We start from the raw sequence: 24,998 nt of genomic DNA, 5'->3' as shown, positions 1-24,998 counted from the left end.
TTGGAAGATTCATGAGGTCTATACGATCAAAATCTTGAGGATAAAGTTGAGCTAGACGAACAATTTTTGCTTTGGCAAAAGATGCAAAATTATTCACGGGACTCAAACATGCCATACAAAGAAGCAACTCGGTGTTTACCTCCTTGAAGCGATCATTCAATTCCTTTAATTGTGTATCAAGGACTTGAACATAGAGGTCCATATGATAGTAATGGAAGTTTGTGAGTCTTGGAGCTTTACACCTTGATTTTCCAGGTACAAAATGCAAATCCTCCATGTGGACGAAGCGATATGCTTCAGATTCATGCATAACAGATAAGTCATGAATGTCGTAATAACTACCATATTTAGGCTAAAATGGAACGTGATAACTCTAAGTATTTATTGTTTATTGTTTTCCATATATAAATTCAACTTATAGGATAAGATTTTATGACATTTGTATAGTAAACCACAACCAGGTGAACATTGATGTTGCAACTTTGTACATAAAAATTCAAAAGAAGAAATGCAGTTGTAATAATATAATTATTAATATCTAAGGTTGAATAAACATACAAATACAATAATGTTTCCCAACTTGTTTTGATGAATTAGTTAATTATTCGTACATAAGATCAAGCCTGGTTGCGGGATGAAAATGTTTGTCCAAATCCCCAAGTGGAAGGAACCACATTAGAAAATACAAGTGCTCTTCCATCAACCAGTGTGAGCTTAAAAGAGAGTCTCTGGCTTCGAAGGTCAACGCTGCTTTGCCAATTTGCACCCCAATTCCTGTGCATCGCCAGCCACGTTCCTCTTCTCATCCTCGACCCCCTAATCCACGCAGCCTTCACGTCCCCGCTTCCGCCGACGTTGGAGATCATCACCATGTTGAAGCTCGACTGTCCCTTCAAGGTGAATCGGACTCCGCCTCTTCTTTTGCAGGACACTCTTTAGTCCATACACACATTAATTGCAAAGAGGATGATCAAGGTTCGTTATAATGTTTCAGACTACCGTCACACCAAAAATTACTTGAAAGTTACAATATCTATAACATAGGGAGCAATTATTAATAGTCTAAAAATGTCATCATGCGTTATTCATGTATATTTTCTCTCTTATGCTTTGATAAAAGAGAAGTGCGGTATAATAATATTTTTGGACTACCAACAGCAGATTTCATAATATATCAATTCAACACATCGATCAATAATGTAAATTAAATTGGATTATAACTCAACAATTAAGATTGCACAAGTTCGAGTCTCCTTTTTCATATATATATATATATATATATATATATATAATTTTCTTTATTAGACCTCAAGCATATGTTCGCCGGAAATAGTGCATGCATGTTGGGATTTATTATATTAGGACTTTTGAATGGGCACTGGCTATAAACTCGTGAATTGTTATGTTGTCTAATAATGTATTTTAGCCATAAAATATTGTTGCTACCTTCTGTAAATGACAGGAACTATGCCTTCATTGCCTTGTCGGGCAATGCGAAGAAAAGCAGGCATGGACATGTCAAAGTGGTTGTGGGGAAAATTGCACCACCCTCCGTTGTTGTTTGGGGGGCAGAAATTGGTGGCGGAAACCATCGCAGAACGACCTCGAAGGCACCACTTTGGATCTGTGTTGTAGTTGCACATTACTTGGTAACAAGCCCCACACGCCTCACCTCCTCTGAAAAGTGTGCTACTCACGGCGGCTGTGTTCACTCCAAACCCCGAATGTATGGTATTATCGTAACCACAAGCACCACCTACGTAGACTTGATGTAAATCAACAATATTGTTCTTAAGATTTCGTTTCTTTAAACTTTGAACTATAGCATATGAGATTTGAATCAAAATCTCTTACAACAAAGTGAAGCAAGACTGCATGTCACTAGACCAGCAATCATTGACAATATTATTAATATTCAATTTTAATTGAAAATTTTAAGTGATGGTCACTGCGTATTGCACAAACAAAAGGAAAATGGTGTGCCCATATCAACCAATTCGAGCATATGTCAAGTACGCAAAAGTTAATAAAAAAATTATAACTCGCGCTAAAATTTGCACCTTTGTTATTAACAGTCCTATAACATATTAGGTATATAAACGGATATAAAAGAAAAGATGTGGGGCAGAATGACATTTTTAGAATACATAATTAGAAATTAATAAGAAAACATATTATTGGCACACTCGAAAAGTTATATTGCACTCCTCATTTGTGAAAGCATGAAAGAGAACATTCATGGAGGAGTGCATTATCACTTTTTTAAAGCGTCGACAAACAACTCTGGCAAAATAATAAAGAAATAAGTAGTAGAGTTACACAAGTTAAAAACATTATTTTCTCATCAAAATAAAAGTGAGTTACCAAGGGTGGCTGGGTCTTGGTTGGTCCCGTAGAAAGTTGCATGACCACTAAGCCATCCATTGGCTTCAACATTGGTGAGGATAATACCCTCCAAAACTATACAAACGAACAAGAAACGATGCCAGAAAAGAGGCACCATTATAATTTCTCTGTAAATTAAACCCCCGGATCGATTTTTCTATACTTGTTACCAGACAAACTCTCAAGTTCTTTCACTTTCTTGAATAAGCAGGCTTCCATTTAGTATTTTATAGACTGATCAAAACAGGATCGTCGGTGACTAAATTAAAATAAAATGAAAATTAGCATTAATGCATGCACGGTATCATATCGTATATATATGTATTTACTTTACAAAATTAGTATTTGCAAAACGCGTTTTCCCACGTCCTATGAAGTACGGAAAGACAGTGTACGGTAAGGGAATGGTGTTTTTTAAGACATGATAGAGCAAATACATGTGATCACAACTAGTTGTGCGATCTTCTGTTTTTTCAGTGTAGCATGTCGGTGATTTTGTCGGTAATCAAATTCAATGATACGAAACATGCATGAAGCTAGCAAATATGAGTTTACCATTATTAATTAATACAAACTCGAATATGGGCACGATCGATCTACTACTAAACCGAACAATATGAACATGTTTTGGTGGTGGCGACTTCAAATGAGTTGGGTTAATTAATATGTGTGTTAAGGCAAAGATTTCTTTGGAGAAGGCTCCTTGGATCTCAGCACAGCTTCCCAAGAGATTGGCACTTTGAATGTGTAGTCGGGCTCTTACTTGTTGAGATGCTACAATAAGAGAACAAAATTAATTCTGAAAGGTGTCTTTGTGGGGCCTTAGGTGTAGGTCTTGAGGCTCACAATCAAAACTAACTAAGTGTAAGGCATGCCACTGCTATCTCAGTATAGTAGATGTAGAACAAGTGTGTTTTAAGTTGATTACTTGCGCCCCAAGTTACTCAAACTTCTTGTTATCAAAGGATTGTCATAGATGAGTTAAGTTTGTATTAAGTTCTTTTTCTTGCCTTGTAAACAAGGACTTTTAGTTCATGATCTTGTATGTTCGAATGGAGGGAGTCCAGAGCCCCTTAAGTAATTTGTTTGGTCCCAGATCACTGTTAATGATGACATATCCTTTAAGCTAACCAGATCCAGATGCAAATAGGACTCTCAAAATAGCAAAACAAGTGGAAATGACTTGAATATATGTTGAAAAGTACATTAAGCACTAGATCTACTAATTTAGAGAACAAACAAAGAGACTCGGGCAAAATTTCACCTTGTCTGGCAAGTTTGAACCTCTTGCAGTTACTTCTCTTTGAATTTACAGGGGTTTATATGCTAAAAAAATGATGGATGGTAAACAAGTTTGCACGAGGGAATCTATACTACACCACTGAGGGGGATAACAGAGCTTTTAAACTAAACAAGAGATAGCTTTTCTAAAGAACTATCGCTAAAATGACTGAATCTGGGTTGATTTCAGCTTTAAATGCATATCTGGCTTAAGAGCAGAGTTTGTATGTTTGATTGGTTGAGTGTCCTTGTCTCTGGGGCCTGTCTTCACTTTTATAGACAATTTGGCCCGACTGCTGTAGCTTTTACTCTTGCCCGAAAGCCCTTGGAGGGTAGTGAGTCATCAACTTTTTACTAGCAATGCCACTGAAAAGTGTTATTTGGCTAATAGTAGGTTAGTCTTCATCACTCGTCACTTCAATTATAGACACACAACTTGTATCCTGGCTGAGAAGGCTTTAATTTATCTCTAGGCTCAATGCTGGGTTTCAGGCAAGTCTCCTTGAATTGGCATCTTTGGGCTTTATTTCTTTCAAGCCCAATATTCAAATATTAACTCAAACAGTGCCCCCTTTAATCATTATTGAGTCTGTAAATCGAGGCGTTAATGATGATTAAACAACCGTCACATACTTTTACTCGGGACTTGCACCATTTTAAAACAATCGTTTGTTAACTAAACCTTTGCACTAACCCACAATTTTAAACGTTAAATAATCGTCTACTATATAATCCTCACTTAAACCCTTCGGCCAAGTACCTTAGAAATCTTAAACCTTCAAATTTCTAGAACTTCCCAGATTTTCCAACTTTCTTAGTACTCTCTTATTCTCTACTCCTTCTTGCTTTATGCCTTCGAATTTCTTCTATCTTTCCTAAAATCATCCAATGGCACCCAAAGTTACTTGAACTCATTCCTGCGAGACTAGTGAGGGGATTGCCACTATGCTTGTTTGCTCAACGGCCTTCATCACCCTCGGGCTGGCCTTCAGACCTCACTTTTCTTTGAAGAGGGAGGAGTGCACTCCTTGGGGCTTGCATGGACCTCCAAGATACCCATTGCCGTGGAAAGCAACATGCCCAAGGCGAATTGGTTCACCCCAAACCCATTTTTTGCCAAGGCTGGCATTTCGACAACCAAGTGGTCGAACCACTGTCGCAGCTTTCCTTCAATGAAGGATGAAGGCTGGACGCAATGGATAAACGAGCTCGAGCCTACCTTCAAGCAGAAGTGGATGAACAACGGCATATACGAGCTAATTATGTTATCCAAGACTACTGTAATTGCCAAGCCTGAACTGCTGACCACAACTCTCATTTTCTAGAATTCGGGCACCAATACCTTCAATTTCAGGATGGGTCCCATGTCCCCGACTATCCTCGACATGGCCCAAGTCTTTGGGCTGAGGCCTTCGAGTAGAGTCATAAATGTCACTCACGACTGGTCTCCTCCTTCCCGTGGATTACAACTTTTATACTTTCAAGAGTTATGGGATTTCCTTCACGAGTTTTATCCCGTTTGTCAAGAAGAATTTTAGCTCTTCCTCTTTCAACGCCAACAACAACCAAGAACATATGTACTTCTTGTTGTACTGGCTCAACAAGCACGTCTTCCCTAATAAGTCCAAGGGAGTAAAAGTTAAATGGATCCCTTTGGTGGAAGCTCTACACAATTCTGATGATGTGGCCACAAGCCCCTTTCTTTATGAGATGACCCGAGGCACTCCTTTCGAAACCAACCTCAACAAGCCAACCTGAATGGTCCAGCTATAGCTGCCATGGTACTTCCCCAAGCTTTGGGCACCCAACCTGGAGTTCTTGGAAGGAGTAGCTTATGCCCGCACTCTAGCCAAAGCCTCTCCCACTAATCATTCTACATTCGCCTGCCTTTACTTTTTTAGAGTCTGCTGGACTCGGGCAGACTTAGAGTGGGTAGTTTCAGTATTAAGAAAGAGAGGCGAATACGTGAAGCTGGGGTGAGGATCGATTCCAGTTGTGCTAAAGCTGCGTAACGTCAATGAGGAACACATAAGTTTGAATAGAATTTCTCATTGTTTGTATTCAATAATTATCTTGGGTACAAAAAAAACAAAAGAGAAAAGCGATATACCAATAATGGTATGAATATTGATGAGATGGTCCGGAAGTTGGCTTATGCGAATAGGAAGACAAGAAGAAGACAAGAGGATGAGATGAATGGAGTTCTTAATTTCTAAACATTTTTAGTTAGTACATAAGAGAAAAGCAGAGATGAGTTTTGACCGTTAGGATTGTTAGTTATTCCTGATATAGCTATCCAAACATTTAATAATCTTTTTTTTTTATTACATCGATATTTTTACACTAAGAGGAGATGAAGTTTAGCTAAGTCACACTATAGGTAGCCTAATTTGGTATCAAATTCGCCATTCACATGATTTGAACCTAAGACCTCTCACTTCAAAATGAAAAAGACTACCACAAGACGGTAGTACTGAGTGACAACCGTTTAAATCTTTTTATTTCGACTTTTTTATTTTGAATTTCCCTTGTGCTAAAAGGAAACTTGTTTTGTAGCCATTTTAAGTCTTCTTTTTTCTAATTTTAAAATCATGTCAAATTTTAAATCTCTACATTCACGTCCTTTAGTTTTTGTTTTTATTGTTTCTCCCTCTTCTTTCTCATTAATCAATCATACGTAACAAAACATGCACTGCACTTCCATATCAAAACCTTGTATATGGGGCATTCCGATATGGACACGGTCACTCGACTCTTGCAATGACAATGGATCCGATCCGAGCCCTCAAACCATGAAACTAGCCTCATGACCTATCATCTCAAAATTCACCAAAGCACATGCCATTTCATTCTATAACCTCAATTTGACAACATCAGCTTTAAAAAAATTTCATTTCAAAGTTTCATATAAAATTAAAACAGAAAATAGTTGCCAAGCAACTTTTAACAAGTGTGTACAAATTAAGAGGCCAAGGGTACAAACAAGGAAAGAACCATATTCCAACCAAAGAGGGACAAAGTCATCCGAGCACGCAACGACCAAGAAATCGACCATGCCAATTCCAAAATACTCTCCCGCAAGCAACATGTTTAACACTCTTTTTTGGATAATTAGACTAATAGAAAGGTGTGTGAATAAAATAATTTCCAGCAAACATTGGACATTTGACAAAAGTTTCTTGTTATGACATTTGAAAAAGGAGTTGACTAAACCCACCTAATGTCTTATCTTTCCATCCACATTATAATCTCACCCGGGAACTTTAACGAAAAGCATTCGGTACTGTTCATTTTAACGAAAAACCACATTTTTACACTAAAAAGTCAATCCTGATACTATTCACTTTACCCTTTATTTTGTCCTTATCATTAAAACTCAAAGTTTTCAAGCCATTTTTATTAGTTTTCCTTAATATATATGCTACAATATATCCCTCCATCCTCCCTTCCTCCTCTGCTTGCACTTGCAAAAATCTAAAATCAAATGATTAGACACCTTCAAAAACGGAGTGTGAAATTTGAGAGAGAGAGAGAGAGAGAGAGAGAGAGAGAGAGGACATGAACATAAATGAAATGGTGGTGTTATAGATGGAGGAAGAAAGAAGTGACACAGAGGTAGAGAAAAGTTCAGGGAGATAAAATAAAGGGGAGGGAAGAAAAGGACAACTAGCGTGATTAGAGACAAGCCAAAGCAGATTCTTTTACACCTCTTGTCTTTTCGGTTTCACTTTTTTTCCAAGTTTGAAAATGGAGCTTCAGAACAAAATTTTGGGAATATGCTCTGTTCGGTTCTTTCCAATCAAAGTTTATTCAATTATCAAATTCACGTGATGTAGAGATAATTTGACCCGACATCTCTAAATTTTTTATTAAAAAATAGGGTGAATTTATCACCACTTTTTTTTACGTGCTTTTCTTTATTTATAACTATCAAATTGAAGAGTGCGGAAAAAAATGAATATATTTATCATTTTTTAATTTGAATACTATAAAGTGAAACGAAAAAGGGTAAATTACATAGTAACTCCTTAGGTTTGATGTCTATTACAACCCCATACAACATCTTTAAAACATTTCACTTTCATACCTCAAGTACTATTTTATTTCAATATAATACATCCGTTAGATTTTCCATCCATTAATCCGTTAAATGCTGACGTGGCTGCCAAATGTGTGCCACGTGGTGGCCAAATGTGTGCCACGTGGCCAACAAAATAATTTTTATTTTTTTTGAAAACCTGAATCTTAAAAAAAATTTGCTGTTTTTTTTTGCCACGTGGCACACATTTGGCAGCCACGTCAGCATTTAACAGATTAATGGATAGAAAATCTAACGGATGTATTATATTGAAATAAAGTAGTACTTGAGGTATGAAAGTGAAATGTTTTAAAGATGTTGTATGGGGTTGTAATAAACATCAAACCTGAGGGGTTACTATGTAATTTACCCAAAGCAAAAAAAACACTGAATTGAGTTCTCTCCGAGAAGGTTGCCCCGCATTTTCTATAAATAGCACAAGGTCAAGTTAGCTTTCACTACACAAAGACTAAAGACTTCAAAACTGATGAGCTCTTTCCAAGTTTTTGGCAAATACGAAAGAGAGATGATGAGTTCAGTAGAACAAGCAACCAAAAAAGGGCATGCAGTTTTTGTCCCATACCCAGCACAAGGCCATGTTAACCCCATGATGCAGCTAGCCAAGCTTCTTCACTCAAGGGGCTTCCACATAACCTTTGTCAACACCGAGTTCAACCACAACCGTTTAATCCGGTCAAACGGTCCCGACTCCGTTAAGGGTCTACCGGACTTTGTGTTCGAGACCATACCGGACGGGTTGCCTCCTTCGGATAAGGATGGGACCCAAGATATTCCAGCTTTATGTGACTCCATTAAGAAGACTTGTTTTGGTCCATTTAAAGAGCTGGTGGCTAAGATCAATTCCTCATCTCAAGTGCCACAAGTTACTTGCATAGTTGCAGATGGTATCATGACCTTTGGGTGCAAAGCTGCTAGAGAATTAGGCATTCCGGAGGTTGTGTTATGGACTGCCTCTGCTTGTGGTTTCATGGGGTACTTGCAATACAACGAACTCGTCAAACGTGGCATCATTCCGTTCAAAGGTACTTCTTTAATTTCTGGATGATTTTGTTTTTTACGCTTTGGTCGCATATATAATTAATCCGTTTCTTTATTATGTATATGAACATTTTTGTATGCATAAATTATCATGACACGCTTGAATTAAATCATGCACTTCCCTTCCAAGTATATATTCCTTTGTTTACATAAATTATCATGACATATTTGACCCTTTAGTCTTTCTATTGTTCCCCTCCTACCCTCTCAGCACTCCAGCACTCCAGCACTCCAGCACTCCAGCATGTTCAAATGATAAGATAACCCAGTTTGGACTCTTTTGTCTTTCCTGTGTCATTGGATCCAGTCCAACATCACATAAAAGTATATTTTGTTCCACTACTAGCGTTTGTAATTAAAGATGTGAAAGAGAAAGAAATTTGCATTTTGATATTTTGGATGTGTTAAATGGAATTAGACTTTTCTATTAATTTTTTTTATTTAGAAAAAATTTCTTCTATGTTATTGGGGAAGATTAATCTATTTGTAGTGATCACTTGGTTTTAATAAAATCAGTCTCCATTTTGTAAGAGTTGGTCTTGACTCTTGACCGAGTTGAAATAAATGTTGAATAAATTATCAAGGGATTTTGCACCATGCACCTGTAAAAATATGAGATCTCATTTTTTTTTTTATCAACTGCAAAATAAAGTAGATATTTGAGACCTTGAAATTTACTCTTATAACCATGAACATGATTAAATATCATCACACGTGCTTCACCTTCTGTGGATTTCAGATGAGAATTTCATGCATGATGGCACACTCGATACACCAATTGATTGGATCCCAGGCATGAAAAATGTTCGACTCAAGGACATCCCAAGTTTCATTAGAGTTACTGATCTCAGAGACATAATGTTTAATTACTTGGGATCCGAAGCACGAAACTGTTTGAACTCTTTTGCAATCCTCTTCAACACATTTGACGAATTTGAACACGAAGTGTTAGAGGTAATATCGATAATGTTTCCCAACATTTACACCATTGGCCCCTTTAATTTGTTGGGCAGACATTTCCCCGAAAGCAAGTCACTTAACTCAAGCTTATGGAAAGAAGACATAAAATGTTCGGAATGGCTTGATAAAAAGAAACCCAATTCAGTTGTGTATGTAAATTATGGCAGCATAACGATGATGACAGACCAACATTTGATCGAGTTTGCATGGGGGCTGGCAAATAGCAAGCAACCATTTTTATGGATAGTTAGGGCTGACGTGGTAAAGGGTGACTCACCAATTTTACCTGATGAATTTTTTGAGGAGATTAAGGATAGGGGTTATATTGCAGGTTGGTGTGCACAGGACCAAGTGTTAGCTCATCCATCTGTTGGGGTTTTCCTTACACACAGTGGTTGGAATTCTACCATTGAAAGTATATCTCACGGTGTGCCTGTAATTTGCTGGCCTTTCTTTGCGGAGCAACAAACGAATTGTCGGTACTCATGCACAACGTGGGAGATTGGAATGGAGGTGAGCCCCGACGTGAAGCGCGACGAAATAGAAGCACTTGTTAAGGAAATGATGGAAGGAAAAGGAGGGATAAAGATGAGGGAAAAGGCAAAGGAATGGAAGAAAAAAGCTGTTGAAGCTACTGATGTTGGAGGATCATCGTACAATAATTTTGAGAGATTGTTTAAGGAGGTACTCCAACTTGGTGAATGAATTGCTACAGAATGAGGAACACGTTTGGTGCCTTTTCATGAACTATCAAATATGCTTTTATTGACCAGGGATTTATCTTATTTTCATATTTAGTGTTGCCTTTTATTGCTTATGTTTGCTTATTGACCACAGAATGACATTCTATGAGCTTATGTTGCACAAGTATTACGTTGAACATTATTATTTATATAAAACTGATGCTGCACACTGATGATACACAAGTAGCACTGAAAATTATTAAATGTTTATGTGGGGGGTCCCCCCAACCTCCCCCACCACCTTCAAAAACTTATGTCAACTGATTCTGCACGATTCTATGAACTGATGCTGCATAAATATTAATAAACTTCACCAAATACTAAACTAACTCATAATACATTCCAATTCTAACAAATATATATGATAACTATATTGCAAAAACACAAAAGGAACTTCAATGAAAAACAAAGTAGCACAACTAAAAATCACCTTTGCCATACACTCTATCAAATATGGTCAAACCGAATCAAAATCTTTAAAACTAAAAAACCGTGACTGCAAAAAACAAGAACAGTCCAAAAAAACTCAATGCGACCAATAAAAAATGAAAAATCAGACACTCTTTCAAAATCTAAACAGAAATAAATTAAAAAACACACAGCACACAACACTTCGAAAATCTAAATCGAAACATATAAAATTCAGAGAGATAAACTTGAGAGAAACATTTACCTTCGAAGAAAACTTGAATGATTCCAATACAAATTATGGCGAGAGATAATTGAGGGACATGACAAAATATAAATCGGAACAGATAAACTTCAGAGAGAAAGAAAAACAGCAGAGAAATGAAAATGTAATTTGAATGATTCGAATCACCGTCAATCGCTATTTAACAAAATATGTAACTCCGTTTCTAACGGAAAAACCTGACATGACGTCATCTTATGCAGGTTTAAAAAATGTCCTTTCTTAAAATGTTTAAAAAGTGTTGTCTCAATATATAATTAAGTATTGAAAGTATACTCTAAGTGTAATTTTTCCTAAAAAGATAATGCATAAATTGGACTAAGTAATTAGATATTAGCCTAATAAATAATTTATAAGTAAAAATATTACTGGCAATGTAAAAATTAAAATACTTTGATCAATATTTTGTTATATGATACACATAATAGTAATATACCCTAAAAGACTTATCACCCTTATTCTCACTACAGAATAGAAACAAAGTAGGTAATAGTTGCAAAATAAATATATAAAGGGTAAATTACACAGTAACCCTGCAGGTTTGAGGTCTTGCACAAACCCATACAACATCTTTAAAACATTTCACTTTCATACCTCACATACCATTTTATTTCAAAATAATACCTCCGTTACGTTTTTCATCCATTAATCCGTTAAGTGCTGACGTGGCTGCCAAATGTGTGCCACATGACAAAAAAAAAAAAATTTAAAAAAACTTAAATCTTCTAAATAAATATTAAAAAAGAAAAACTGAAACCTTCCCTCATCCTCCTTTCTTCTCCCCACAACCCCAAAACCCATATCCCCCCATCTTCATCTTCTTCCCTGCAACCCAGAAAGAAAAAAAAAAAAAAAAAAACCCCTTCAGTTCGTCTTTCCCCCACTCCTCCTCTCTTCTCCCCCATCTTCATCTTCTTCCCCCTGCAACCCAAAAAAGAAAGGGAAGGGAAAAAAAAAACCCATATCACTTCTACACCACCATCACCGAGTTCGTGAGGTGGAATCGGGTGCGAGGGTGGGTGCGGGGGGAAGACGAACTAGGTTGTTTTTTTTTTTTTTTAACGGGTTGCAGGAAGGGGTTTCGGGGGAAGAATATGAACATGGAGGAAGGAGAAGGGGAAGGAGAAGGGGGAGAGAGGGTGAGTGCGGGTGCGGGGAAAAGACGAACTGTTTGCAAGAATGGGGATCTGGGGAGGAAGGGTCGCGAGTTGGGTTGTGTTCTGGATGTCTGGTTTTGGGGTGGGGGGTGTTGGGGGTTATCATTGATAGGCTTCTGGTTTGGGGGGGACGCGGGTGGGGTGGGGGGGGGTACGGGGGTGGTTTATTTCAGTTATATATATTTATTTATTTATAAGATTTAGTTTTTAAAAAAAATTAAATTTTTTTTTTGCCAAGTGGTACCCATTTGGCAGGCATGTCAGCACTTAACAGGTTAATGGATGAAAAATGTAACAGAGATATTATTTTAAAATAAAATGGTATGTGAGGTATGAAAGTAAAATGTTTTAAAGATGTTGTATGAGTTTGTGCAAGACCTCAAACCTGAGATGTTACTGTGTAATTTACCTATATATAAATGTTTTCCCACAATCTTCATCCACCTAACTCAGCTTCTTTATCGTCATTAACCCTTGTGAGTATGAACCTTATCATGACCACCGCGACACCGATAAATCTTTGAGCAACCGCAGTTATAGGGGTTCGCGGGTTGAGTTGGACTTTTGACGTCACCGTTACAACAGGATGTGGCCCTCCTGGTCTTTTGCATGTGTCGAGGATTCCGGGGTGAATGCGGTTCCTTTCAGCGTTGACTTTGGAGTTTAGCACTACCATGCCGACGAGGAGCAAACAGAGGACGAATAACTTCATGTTTAAAATGGCCCATGAGTATTGTTCTTAATGCATGACTAATAGTTTGTACTAGAAACTTCAACCCGGACGCTGCTGGATTGAAAATTGTATGGAAAATTATGTTTGAAAGATATGAAAGATTGTGTCATAAAAAATTAATATATTTATTAAATTGTGAAAAGAAGCTTTCCAACCCATCTGATATTCAAATTGAAAATTTGAGTGATAAGAGAACAATTCATCAGTTGTGCAATGGAAAACATAGCATTGGAACACATCCAACAGAGGAAAAAAAAAATTACAACAAACCTTCATTAACTATGGATGGAATACGAACAACAAAAATATTCTTTGTTTTGAAATCATTGCCAAAGATTTTCAAACTCACGATCATTAAGTAAGGGATCAGCTGGAAGTGAAAGGAGCAGTCATCATTCATTCTTAGTCTCATAAGATGTGCCCAGCTACAGTAGGTGTCCCTGAAGTAGCACATAATTATGTAAGCAAAAAAGAAACAACGACAACAACAACAACAACAAAGCCTTTTCCCACTAAGTGGGGTCGGCTATATGAATCCTAGAACGTCATTGCGCTCGGTTTTGTGTCATGTCCTCCGTTAGATCCAAGTACTCAAGTCTTTTCTTAGGGTCTTTTCCAAAGTTTTCCTAGGTCTTCCTCTACCCCTTCGGCCCTGAACCTCTGTCCCGTAGTCACATTTTCGAACCGGAGCGTCAGTAGGCCTTATTTGCACATGTCCAAACCACCGGAACCGATTGTCTCTCATATTTCCTTCAATTTTGGCTACTCTTACTTTACCTCGGATATCCTCATTCCCAATCTTATCCTTTATCGTGTGCCCATACATCCCACGAAGCATCCTCATCTCCGCTACACCCATTTTGTGTACGTGTTGATGCTTCACCGCCCAACATTCTGTGCCATACAACATCGCTGGCCTCATTGCCGTCCTATAAAATTTTCCCTTGAGCTTCAGTGGCCTACGACGGTCACACAACACGCCGGATGCACTCTTACATTTCATCCATCCAGCTTGTATTCTATGGTTGAGATCTCCATCTAATTCTCCGTTCTCTTGCAAGATAGATCCTAGATAGCGAAAACGGTCACTTTTTGTGATCTTCGCTAGATTGCTCCGGTCATTAGTGTGGATAAGTATATAAATGGATGGAATTAGGAAAGCAAACACAAGATGTACGTGGTTCACCCAGATTGGCTACGTCCACGGAATAGAGGAGTTCTCATTAATTGTGAAGGGTTTACACAAGTACATAGGTTCAAGCTCTCCTTTAGTGAGTACAAGTGAATGATTTAGTACAAATGACATTAGGAAATATTGTGGGAGAATGATCTCGTAACCACGAAACTTCTAAGTACCGGAGTGTGGTATCGTCTTGACTTGCCTTATCTGTCTCATAGGTAGATGTGGCATTTTCTCTGGAAGTACTCTTCCTCCATCCAGGGGTGGTATCTATAACTGGTGGAGATGCACAAGGTAATGTATCAATTTCACTTGAAGCTTACTTGTAGTTTCAGGCTTGGTCAAGCACGATACAAACCATGTAGTAGGAGTCCCCCAAGTCGCCGGGCTAGGGGATCTGCTGAAAGAGGTGACAGACAAGGTAAGCAATCAGAGCTCCAGCTGATTGTTCACATTCTCCCTATCTTGCAAGCAGCATGAAGGATAAAGAGAAGAAAAATGAGAAGAGATGATATGGGATACTTTTGCTTTTGAAGAAGTAACTTTCCACAGGCTTATTCTTGAACCGGGTTGCAGGGTTTTCTGGTTTCCTCCAGAGTATAAGGCCGACTGAAGAATTTGAGGGTCAAAACAAGTCCATCAAATCTAGAGTACGTTCGACCCTGCTGATATGGGATACTTTTGCTTTTGACAGAGTAGTGGATGTATCGGCACGTGTGCTGTTACGCTTGTCTCCACATGCTTCCTTGTATCCTTCTCACTTGCCCTATCTGTTCCTCAGGCAGATGCGGTATCTTCCCTGGAAACATAAGATGTTGAAGATGAGTACTCGAGAGCAATGCCAGGTAAGTAATCAGGTAAGGGGTTCCAGGCAGTCAGTTCCTGGCTGGGAGCTTGATTCCAAGTGCTGACTGATTGCTCTCGTTCTCCTTGTCTTGCAGGTAAGAACAAGGCCAAAGGAAAAGACAGAGAAAAAGCATGATATGGGATACTCTTGCTTTTAACCCTGATGATATGAGATATTCTTGCTCTAGTATAGCTTGTTTACAGAGGTATTATCGGGGGGAAAGAAAGCTGAATATTTCGAAAGTCTTAGTTGGGAGTGCCCTCTCAGATAAGAGAAAGGGTTGAGCATTTTTGCAGGTCTGCCTGTCCGTTAGGGATGGAGGTCGACATATATAGGAGTCTCCCTAACATCAAGTAATAATGCTATTCCTTTACCCTGCTTGGTCATAACACGGTAGTGGGAGCTGCCAGCTTCACATGTTTTAACTCTGTCAGAGCACTTTGAAAAAGTGGTCTGTGGTATCTGGAAAGCTGATGTTGCGTGTGAAGATTACAGACAAGCTTTATCCAAGGAGATCCAGCTCTTGAAGTTGGGAAAGTGGTGCCTCTTCGGTTTTCGAACAAGCAATCCTGTCGGGGATCTGGCTCTCGAGATTCGGAGAACGATGCCTCTTCGATTTTTGAGAAAGCAATCCTGCTGGGGGTCTGGCTCTCGAGATTCGGAGAGCGGTGTCTCTTCGATTTTTGAGAAAGTAATCATGCTGGGAGTCTGGCTCTCGAGATTCGGAGGGCGGTGCCTCTTCGATTTTGGAGCAAGCAATCTTGTTGGGAGTGTTTTCTCGAATGTGAGTAAAGGTTGGGCATATTTGCTAGTCTACCTTGCCACGAAGCACAGAGGTTGACACACAGGGACTTTCCAATTATCCAGCAGTGGTACTGTTCCTTTACCCTCTCTTCGATTTTTGAGAAAGTAATCATGTTGGGAGTCTGGCTCTCGAGATTCGGAGGGCGGTGCCTCTTCGATTTTGGAGCAAGCAATCTTGTTGGGAGTATTTTCTCGAATGTGAGTAAAGGTTGGGCATGTTTGCTAGTCTACCTTGCCACGAAGCACAAAGGTTGACACACAGGGACTTTCCAATTATCCAGCAGTGGTACTGTTCCTTTACCCTCTCTTCGATTTTTGAGAAAGTAATCATGTTGGGAGTCTGGCTCTCGAGATTCGGAGGGCGGTGCCTCTTCGATTTTGGAGCAAGCAATCCTGTTGGGAGTGTTTTCTTGAATGTGAGTAAAGGTTAGCATGTTTGCTAGTCTACCTTGCCACGAAGCACAGAGGTTGACACACCGGGACTTTCCAATTATCTAGCAGTGGTACTGTTCCTTTACCCTTGTGGTTAATAATATGGTAGCTAGACCTTCAAAATTTATGTGTTTAAACTTTGTTAGTGTTGTTTCTTTGCAATTCTTTTACCCTTCTTGGTCAGAGCGATGTAGCGGAAGCTGCAAGCTTCATGTGTCTCAACTTTGTCAGAGAACTTTGGCAAAGTTATCTGTGGTACCCATGAGTTACTGTTGCGTATGGGAAGTGGGTGATTGAACAGTACGATTCATGTGCTTTCTACTTCGCCAGAAATCTTCGACAGAATGCCCATAATTTCCGCAAAGCTGAGTGTGCGTGTGACAGGTGCTGACAAGGCTGGAAAAGTATGTGCCTCTTCGATTTCTGAGATCGGCCTTCGTGGTCTCTTAGCAGCCCAGCTTTTGAGAAAGCAAGCCTCTTCGATTTCTGATATCGGCCTTCGTGGTCTTTGAGCAGCCCAGCTTTTGAGAAAGCAAACGCCTCTTCGATTTCTGAGATCGACCCTCGTGGTCTCTGAGCAGCCCAGCTTTTGAGAAAGCAAACGCCTCTTCGATTTCTGAGCAGGCGCCTCTTCGATTTCTGAAGCTTGGTCGAGTGCAGATTTTTATAAGGGCTGACATTAAGTTCCAAAGCACACTTGAATATCCACCAGTAGAAGCTCCATTCTTGCACTTCTAAGATCTTGATTTGTCCGACCTCTTCTCTCTTCAACACCTTTGAAAATGTCTGGCCCCTCCGACCGTCGTTTTGACTTGAACCTTGTTGAAGAGGCAGCCCCGCCTTCTCCAGACAACATATGGCGCCCATCCTTCGTCTCCCCTACTGGTCCTCTTACCGTTGGGGATTCCGTGATGAAGAATGATATGACCGCTGCGGTAGTGGCCAGGAACCTTCTCACTCCCAAAGATAACAAACTACTTTCCAAACGGTCTGATGAGTTGGCTGTTAAGGATTCTCTGGCTCTCAGTGTTCAGTGTGCAGGTTCTGTGTCTAATATGGCCCAACGCCTATTTGCTCGAACCCGCCAAGTTGAATCATTGGCGGCTGAAGTGATGAGTCTCAAACAGGAGATTAGAGGGCTCAAGCATGAGAATAAACAATTGCACCGGCTCGCACATGACTATGCTACAAACATGAAGAGGAAGCTTGACCAGATGAAGGAATCTGATGGTCAGGTTTTACTTGATCATCAGAGATTTGTGGGTTTGTTCCAAAGGCATTTATTGCCTTCGTCTTCTAGGGCTGTACCGCGTAATGAAGCTCCAAATGATCAACCTCTGATGCCTCCTCCTTCTAGGGTTTTGTCCAGTACTGAGGCTCCGAATAATCCCCCTCCGGTGCCTTCTCTTTCTGGGGCTCTACCGACTGCTGAGACTTCTCCTAAGCAACCTTTGTGAAGGCTCCCTCTTGTTTGTTTATTTTGACTCAAGTATATGTACATATTTGTAACTTATCGGGGATATCAATAAATAAGCTTTCCTTCATTTCAACGTATTGTGTTAAATACACCAAAGCCTTCTTCGCTAAGTTCTTTGAATTTTCTTTTGTTGAAGCTTGTATGTTGAAGCTTTGTGAGTAGAGCATGTAGGTTGAGGTAGTGTTCCCTTAATTTCCCAAGTGAGGAAAACTTCTCGGTTGGAGACTTGGAAAATCCAAGTCACTGAGTGGGATCGGCTATATGAATCTTAGAACGCCATTGTGTTCTGTCCTGTGTCATGTCCTCCGTTAGATCCAAGTACTTTAAGTCTTTTCTTAGGGTCTCTTCCAGTGTTTTCCTAGGTCTTCCTCTACCTCTTCGGCCCTGAACCTCTGTCCTATAGTCGCATCTTCTAATCGGAGCGTCAGTAGGCCTTCTTTGCACATGTCCAAACCACCGTAACCGATTTTCTCTCATCTTTCCTTCAATTTCGGCTACTCCTACTTTACCTCGAATATCCTCATTCCTAATCTTATCCTTTCTCGTGTGCCCACACATCCAACGAAGCATCCTCATCTCCGCTACACCCATTTTGTGTACGTGTTGATGCTTCACCGCCCAACATTCTGTGCCATACAGCATCGCCGGCCTTATTGCCGTCCTATAAAATTTTCCCTTGAGCTTCAGTGGCATACAGCGGTCACACAACACGCCGGATGCACTCTTTCACTTCATCCATCCAGCTTGTATTCTATGGTTGAGATCTCCATCTAATTCTCCGTTATTTTGCAAGATAGATCCTAGGTAACGAAAACGGTCGCTCTTTGGTATTTCTTGATCTCCGATCCTCACCCCTAACTCGTTTTGGCCTCCATTTGCACTGAACTTGCACTCCATATATTCTGTCTTTGATCGGCTTAGGCGAAGACCTTTAGATTCCAACACTTCTCTCCAAAGGTTAAGCTTTGCATTTACCCCTTCCTGAGTTTCATCTATCAACACTATATCGTCTGCGAAAAGCATACACCAAGGAATATCATCTTGAATATGTCCTGTTAACTCATCCATTACCAACGCAAAAAGGTAAGGACTTAAGGATGAGCCTTGATGTAATCCTACAGTTATGGGAAAGCTTTCGGTTTGTCCTTCATGAGTTCTTACGGCAGTCTTTACTCCTTCATACATATCCTGTATAGCTTGGATATATGCTACTCGTACTCCTTTCTTCTCTAAAATCCTCCAAAGAATGTCTCTTGGGACCCTATCATACGCTTTTTCCAAATCTATAAAGACCATGTGTAAATCCTTTTTCCCATCTCTATATCTTTCCATCAATCTTCGTAAGATATAGATTGCCTCCATGGTTGAGCGCCCTGGCATGAACCCGAATTGGTTGTCCGAAACCCGTGTCTCTTGCCTCAATCTATGCTCAATGACTCTCTCCCAAAGCTTCATTGTATGACTCATTAGCTTAATACCCCTATAGTTCATGCAATTTTGTACATCGCCCTTATTCTTGTAGATAGGCACCAAAGTGCTCATTCGCCACTCATTTGGCATCTTCTTCGTTTTCAAAATCCTATTGAAAAGGTCAGTGAGCCATGTTATACCTGTCTCTCCCAAAACTTTCCACACTTCGATTGGTATATCGTCTGGGCCTACTGCTTTTCTATGCTTCATCTTCTTCAAAGCTACAACCACTTCTTCCTTCCGGATTCTACGATAAAAAGAGTAGTTTCTACACTCTTCTGAGTTACTCAACTCCCCTAAAGAAGCACTCCTTTCATGTCTTTCATTGAAAAGATTATGAAAATAACCTTTCCATCTGTCTTTAACCGCGTTCTCTGTAGCAAGAACATTTCCATCCTCATCCTTGATGCACCTCACTTGGTTTAGGTCCCTTGTCTTCTTTTCCCTTGCTCTAGCTAGTTTATAGATATCCAACTCTCCTTCTTTGGTATCTAGTCGCTTATACATATCGTTATAAGCCGCTAACTTAGCTTCTCTCACAGCTTTCTTCGCCTCTTGCTTCGCTTTTCTATACCTTTCACCATTTTCATCGGTCCTATCCTTGTATAAGGCTTTACAACATTCCTTCTTAGCCTTCACCTTTGTTTGTACCTCCTCATTCCACCACCAAGATTCCTTTTGATGTGGGGCAAAGCCCTTGGACTCTCCTAATACCTCTTTTGCTACTTTTCGGATACAACTAGCCATGGAATCCCACATTTGGTTAGCTTCCCCCTCTCTATCCCACACACACTGGGTGATTACTTTCTCTTTGAAAATTGCTTGTTTTTCTTCTTTTAGATTCCACCATCTAGTCCTTGGGCACTTCCAAGTCTTGTTCTTTTTTCTCACTCTTTTGATATGTACATCCATCACCAACAAGCGATGTTGATTAGCCACGCTCTCTCCTGGTATAACTTTGCAATCCTTACAAGTTATACGATCCCCTTTCCTCATTAGAAGAAAATCTATTTGTGTTTTTGACGACCCACTCTTGTAGGTGATCACATGTTCTTCTCTCTTCTTAAAGAAGGTGTTGGCTAAGAAGAGATCATATGCCATTGCAAAATCCAAGATAGCTTCCCCATCCTCGTTTCTCTCCCCAAAACCATGGCCACCATGAAAACCTCCATAGTTGCCTGTCTCCCTGCCCACGTGTCCATTTAAATCTCCTCCTATAAATAACTTCTCCGTCTGAGCAATTCCTTGCACCAAGTCTCCAAGGTCTTCCCAAAATTTCTCCTTCGAACTCGTATCCAACCCTACTTGAGGTGCGTACGCACTAATCACATTGATAAGTTCTTGTCCTATTACAATCTTGATTGCCATGATTCTATCTTCTACCCTCTTGACATCTACAACATCTTGTGTCAAGGTCTTGTCCACGATGATGCCAACACCGTTTCTCGTTTTATTTGTGCCCGAATACCATAGTTTAAACCCTGAGTTTTCTAGATCCTTTGCCTTACGACCAACCCACTTAGTTTCTTGTAGGCACATAATATTTATCCTTCTCCTCACCATAACTTCTACTACTTCCATAGATTTTCCCGTCAAGGTTCCTATATTCCACGTTCCTAAACGCATTTTGCTCTCTTGAACTCTACCCTTCTGTCCTAGCTTCTTCACCCTTCCCCGTCTAATATGATCAAAGTACTTCTTTTGTGTGTCCCGTGTAAAGTTGATAGGAGCATATGCTCCCAAACAACTTTGAGTGGAGTCGTTCGAAAAGAAGTTTCTATAGCCCCCTTGCTCATTTAACACTGCATCCGGGTGCCGATGGAGATACAGCGACCCTTGCTCACTTATCACTGTGCTCAGGCCACACAGCGCGCCACTTACGGGTGACGCCCTAGCTTTAGCGCGATTTCGTTCTGGATTCATTTTCATAAGGATTCGACGTGATCATGGAGTGCCGGCTGTCGACTACCTGACGCCCTTCCCCTCCTCCTTTATCCGGGCTTGGGACCGGCAATGTAAGATAAACTTACACGGCGGAGTTATGTAAGCAAAAAAGAAAAAAGAAAAAAAATCATAAAAGACCATTGAAATCAATTTTCAAAATACAAACATCTAAGATGCTTAAACTTGAATCAAATATCACTATTCGATAAAAATAAACTCAATATTTACTAAATGAATGTAGAACTTGTATTGCATAATATGCCTACTTCATATAATTGCTAATAAACGGAACAATTCCTTATCTATATGGATATTAAAAGGAACATCAATTCAACAATGTGTCCATTGCTTTCATTCTCAAGCACACAGTACAAATAAACCAACAAAGGATTCAACTCTTAAGTGAACTAATCGATGTCATTATATATTTACTAATTGCTCTAACTCAAAAACGCATAATTGTCTTCAACCTTTTTCTCAATTCTCTATACAATCAATCATAACAAAAGAAGGAAGAGGATGATGCTTACCTGCTTCTTGTTGATCACATGTGTGACGCGAATACTACTCACTCCATCCATGACCAAGCATCGAAGTAGTTTCTCCATTCTCATCTGAACTCCCACCAGGCCCAACTGTCCCAATAACATTATATATTATTATTTCTTATAGTAGCTATCAAACCCATCAACATTCCAAGGCACAAAATCACAAAATTAATTACATAATTCAGGAGAAGGTTTTAGCATGCAAAGAAAACAAAACTTACTTTTAGTTATGATTACGTCCCTTAAAAGCTCAATTCATTAGGATCACACAATTTAAAAACTCAATTCATACATACATTCTAATATCATTTGAGATTTCCACTCCCATAAGCAGTGATACTAAAATAAGCTACATACTACGATTGCCATTGGTAAGAAACTATTTGGCCTGGTTTTCCAAGCACACCAAGAACTAAGATCCTAACAATTAGACCATGGTTGGTAATTCATTAATTCGTTTTTATCATAAATTTCGCGGCCAAGCCGAGAAGCAACAATTTTTTTGCCATTTTCATCTTCTATACCATGAACTTTCGACTCAAAAAAATTGACTTTCTCCCTGCCTAATGTGTAATTCCAATGCACACAAACACTGACTAACCAATCAATTCATACAGATAATGCAAATATCAATTTCCTAGTAACATTGTTCTTATATGAAGATAAAATCAACTAAATCCAACAATCCAAGAACTACCTCTACTTTTACCATCACATCTAAGTTCCTCGCAAGTCCAGCAACCCTCAACGACGGAATCCACGATGGAGAATCCATTATCCACAGCCCGCCAGGATGCTCTGACAGCCTTTACGAAGGGCCATGTGCTCACCACCATAGGGTACTGCCCTGAATTCGAAGCTTCGTGGCCAATGACCTGATAACCCATCAATAAAAATACGATCTTTAATAAAATAATACCACCCAATCATGCATGTAACGAAAGAACCAACTTTTTCCTCTTTAAATTTAAAAAAAATTAAAAACAATTATGCTCAGTTTCTAGGTTTCCTTGCTTTTTAATTATTTTTCTGAGGAAACAAACAGAAAGTAGGAAAATGATGAGATGCAGAGAGAGATGGACAGATTGGATTAGAGAGGAGTTGGAAGCGGGATTGCCAGTTCTCTGTAAATTCGCTGGAAACAGAGCAGTTAGGGTTTGAAGCGGAAACTACAAATTCGAAGCATAGCTTGACATGCAATAGGTGTAGAAAGTACCTGAGGTGATGAGGAGCCGTTTCAGAACAATGGAATCGTCGAAATCATCGCTGGGCGCAACTGTGTATCCAGCGAGTCGTGGAGAGAAGAGTGAGGGAGAAGAGATAGAAGGGAGAAGGAAGAATATGAGGAGAACATTTCGTTTTGGTTGGTTTGAGGTTTGAGAGTTTTCAGAAGTCGTAGAGAAGAGCTCAGGTGTGATTCGAGAAGGCTTAGGACTGTCGAACAGAAGCAGCAACCAAGGTATAAAATATGGATGATATCAGAAATATTGGTAGTTCAAAAACACGGAAATTTCGATAGAAATATCGGGATATTATCGATATCGATAAAAATTGAATAAAAACCACGGAAATTGTAAGAAAAACTTGGAAATTTTTATTGAAACTTTGCAGGATATTTATTTAGTCAATTATCTATTTGTTTATCACAAAAAATTGGAAGGAAATGCATTGCATGATAGATATAACTGATTTAAGTTGATTATATAGTGAGCTGGTAAACATTGTGAATGTAGAAAATATGTAATAATTAATGAAAGAAGTTTAAACACACCATAATCATTTATATATAATGAATTAGTACAATATTTTACACTTTATACATTGCATGGTAAGATACATGAGTAACTTAGCAAGGTCTAAAATATCGATGATATCGGAAATATCGGTAGTCCAAAAACACGGAAATTTCGATAGAAATATCGGGATATTATGAATATTTTAGACCATGGCAGCAACTACAGATTTAAGGGTGAAAATAGGAGAAAAAGAAATGGAAAAAAATATAGTCTTTATATATTTTCTCAGACAGTGGCAAACATGCAATAACAACAATTAAACAGGGGCAAAATCGTCATTGCACTATGCTTATGAACAGTGATTCAATGTGTTTTCAGTTTTAGTATAGATTGAATTTGTGTTCATTGTTGGCACAAGACTCAATTTATATGAGTTTTGCAACGGTTGAGCTAGAAACTGTTGAATTATGGCTTCTTGGATTAATGTATTACAATATATATAGGGCTATATTAATCCCTATCTAGATTGGAATGTTGCACTAATTACAATTGGAAATTACATTCCTATAATACGTCTACAATACGGAGAGGATTCTAAATTAACTATGACAGAATTATGACTCCTAACGTGTGGAAAATATTGCAATATTTACATTAATTCCTATACTGATTACAATTGGTAATTACATTCTTATAATACAGGCTACAATCACATAGTGAATTACAAAAAAATTAGGAGTAATCTAACAAACAATCACACATAAGGATTACGAATATATGGAACATGTAAGCAGAGCAAATTCTAGCCTCATTCAGGCAACAAACGAATTAAACTAAAAGTCCCTTAAAAGGTAATTACTTGCTAAACTTTTAACGCCGCAGTTCCTATTGGGGAAGGAACCCTAAAGTATTTTCCATGATTCCTATTGGGTAAGAACTCAAATTTCTCATCAAGTTAGAAGAAGAAGACATGATCACCAGAGATTACCGGAGGATATTTGCTGCCATATTCTCACATTCTTGCCAATCAGTGGTGGAGCCAGGAATCTTACCACAAGGGGTCGTAGTGTAAAAGTCCAAAAAAAAATTTAGGATGGAAATGTTAAAGTTAATGCTTTACTTAAACTGATTTTGTGTAAAAGGGCTGACTGTTGCCTTTATCAGTTGACCCATTTTATTTATCAGTCGACCCAATTACTTCAGTCGGCTTATGTATTGAGCCATATATATCATAAATATCTTAATGAAAAGATAAGATCTATGTTTTAAGAAAAAGCATCAGCCCTCTGTTTTTAAAGCTCTCTGCACTCTGTTTCTTTGATTTTCAATCTTTATCATTTTATTCAAGTTTTATTAATGATGAAAGATTGTCTAAATACCAACAGGAAAAACATGTTGAAAATGAAATCATAGTACTTTCATTCATAATTCATAACGGAAACAATATTACAAGCTATAATTGTCCACGACGAG

At 38.9% G+C, this 24,998-nt stretch overlaps 4 protein-coding genes and 1 pseudogene across 8 annotated transcripts in view; 2 read left to right on the top strand and 3 right to left on the bottom strand.

Annotated features, from left to right (window-relative positions):
- Nucleotides 1-10,567, top strand: part of LOC126589464 (linamarin synthase 2-like) — an 82,305-nt gene extending 71,738 nt beyond the window's left edge. Inside the window, exon 3 of the mRNA XM_050254757.1 lies at nucleotides 10,448-10,567. Coding sequence (XP_050110714.1) covers nucleotides 10,448-10,468 — 21 coding nt within the window. The 3' untranslated portion in view covers nucleotides 10,469-10,567. The remainder of the gene's footprint in view (nucleotides 1-10,447) is intronic.
- Nucleotides 1-24,998, bottom strand: part of LOC126589466 (uncharacterized) — a 43,950-nt gene that overhangs the window by 10,012 nt on the left and 8,940 nt on the right. The gene's annotated exons all lie outside the window — the stretch shown is intronic.
- On the bottom strand, nucleotides 510-2,579 carry LOC126589470 (expansin-A12-like). Of its 2 annotated transcripts, none has more exons than XM_050254770.1 (3): nucleotides 2,365-2,579; nucleotides 1,447-1,765; nucleotides 510-933 (listed from the first exon to the last, which is right to left on the bottom strand). In XM_050254770.1, exons 1-3 carry the CDS (start codon nucleotides 2,501-2,503, stop codon nucleotides 618-620), a joined length of 774 nt encoding a protein of 257 aa, XP_050110727.1. In that variant the 5' UTR covers nucleotides 2,504-2,579; the 3' UTR covers nucleotides 510-617. The 2 variants fall into 2 exon arrangements, with proteins under 2 accessions (XP_050110727.1, XP_050110728.1); XM_050254771.1 differs by having other exon boundaries at nucleotides 1,447-1,756.
- LOC126589463 (linamarin synthase 2-like) lies at nucleotides 8,198-10,567 on the top strand. 2 transcript variants are annotated; one of them, XM_050254756.1, is made up of 2 exons: nucleotides 8,198-8,787; nucleotides 10,095-10,567. In XM_050254756.1, the coding sequence occupies exons 1-2, from the start codon at nucleotides 8,232-8,234 to the stop codon at nucleotides 10,466-10,468; spliced, it is 930 nt and encodes a 309-aa protein (XP_050110713.1). In that variant the 5' UTR covers nucleotides 8,198-8,231; the 3' UTR covers nucleotides 10,469-10,567. The 2 variants fall into 2 exon arrangements, with proteins under 2 accessions (XP_050110713.1, XP_050110712.1); XM_050254755.1 differs by having other exon boundaries at nucleotides 9,543-10,567.
- On the bottom strand, nucleotides 12,781-23,236 carry LOC126589475 (uncharacterized; annotated as a pseudogene).

The sequence above is a fragment of the Malus sylvestris genome, chromosome 11, assembly GCF_916048215.2.
Source record: "Malus sylvestris chromosome 11, drMalSylv7.2, whole genome shotgun sequence".
Lineage (NCBI taxonomy): Eukaryota > Viridiplantae > Streptophyta > Magnoliopsida > Rosales > Rosaceae > Malus > Malus sylvestris.
This window is presented reverse-complemented; position numbering and strand designations above follow the sequence as displayed.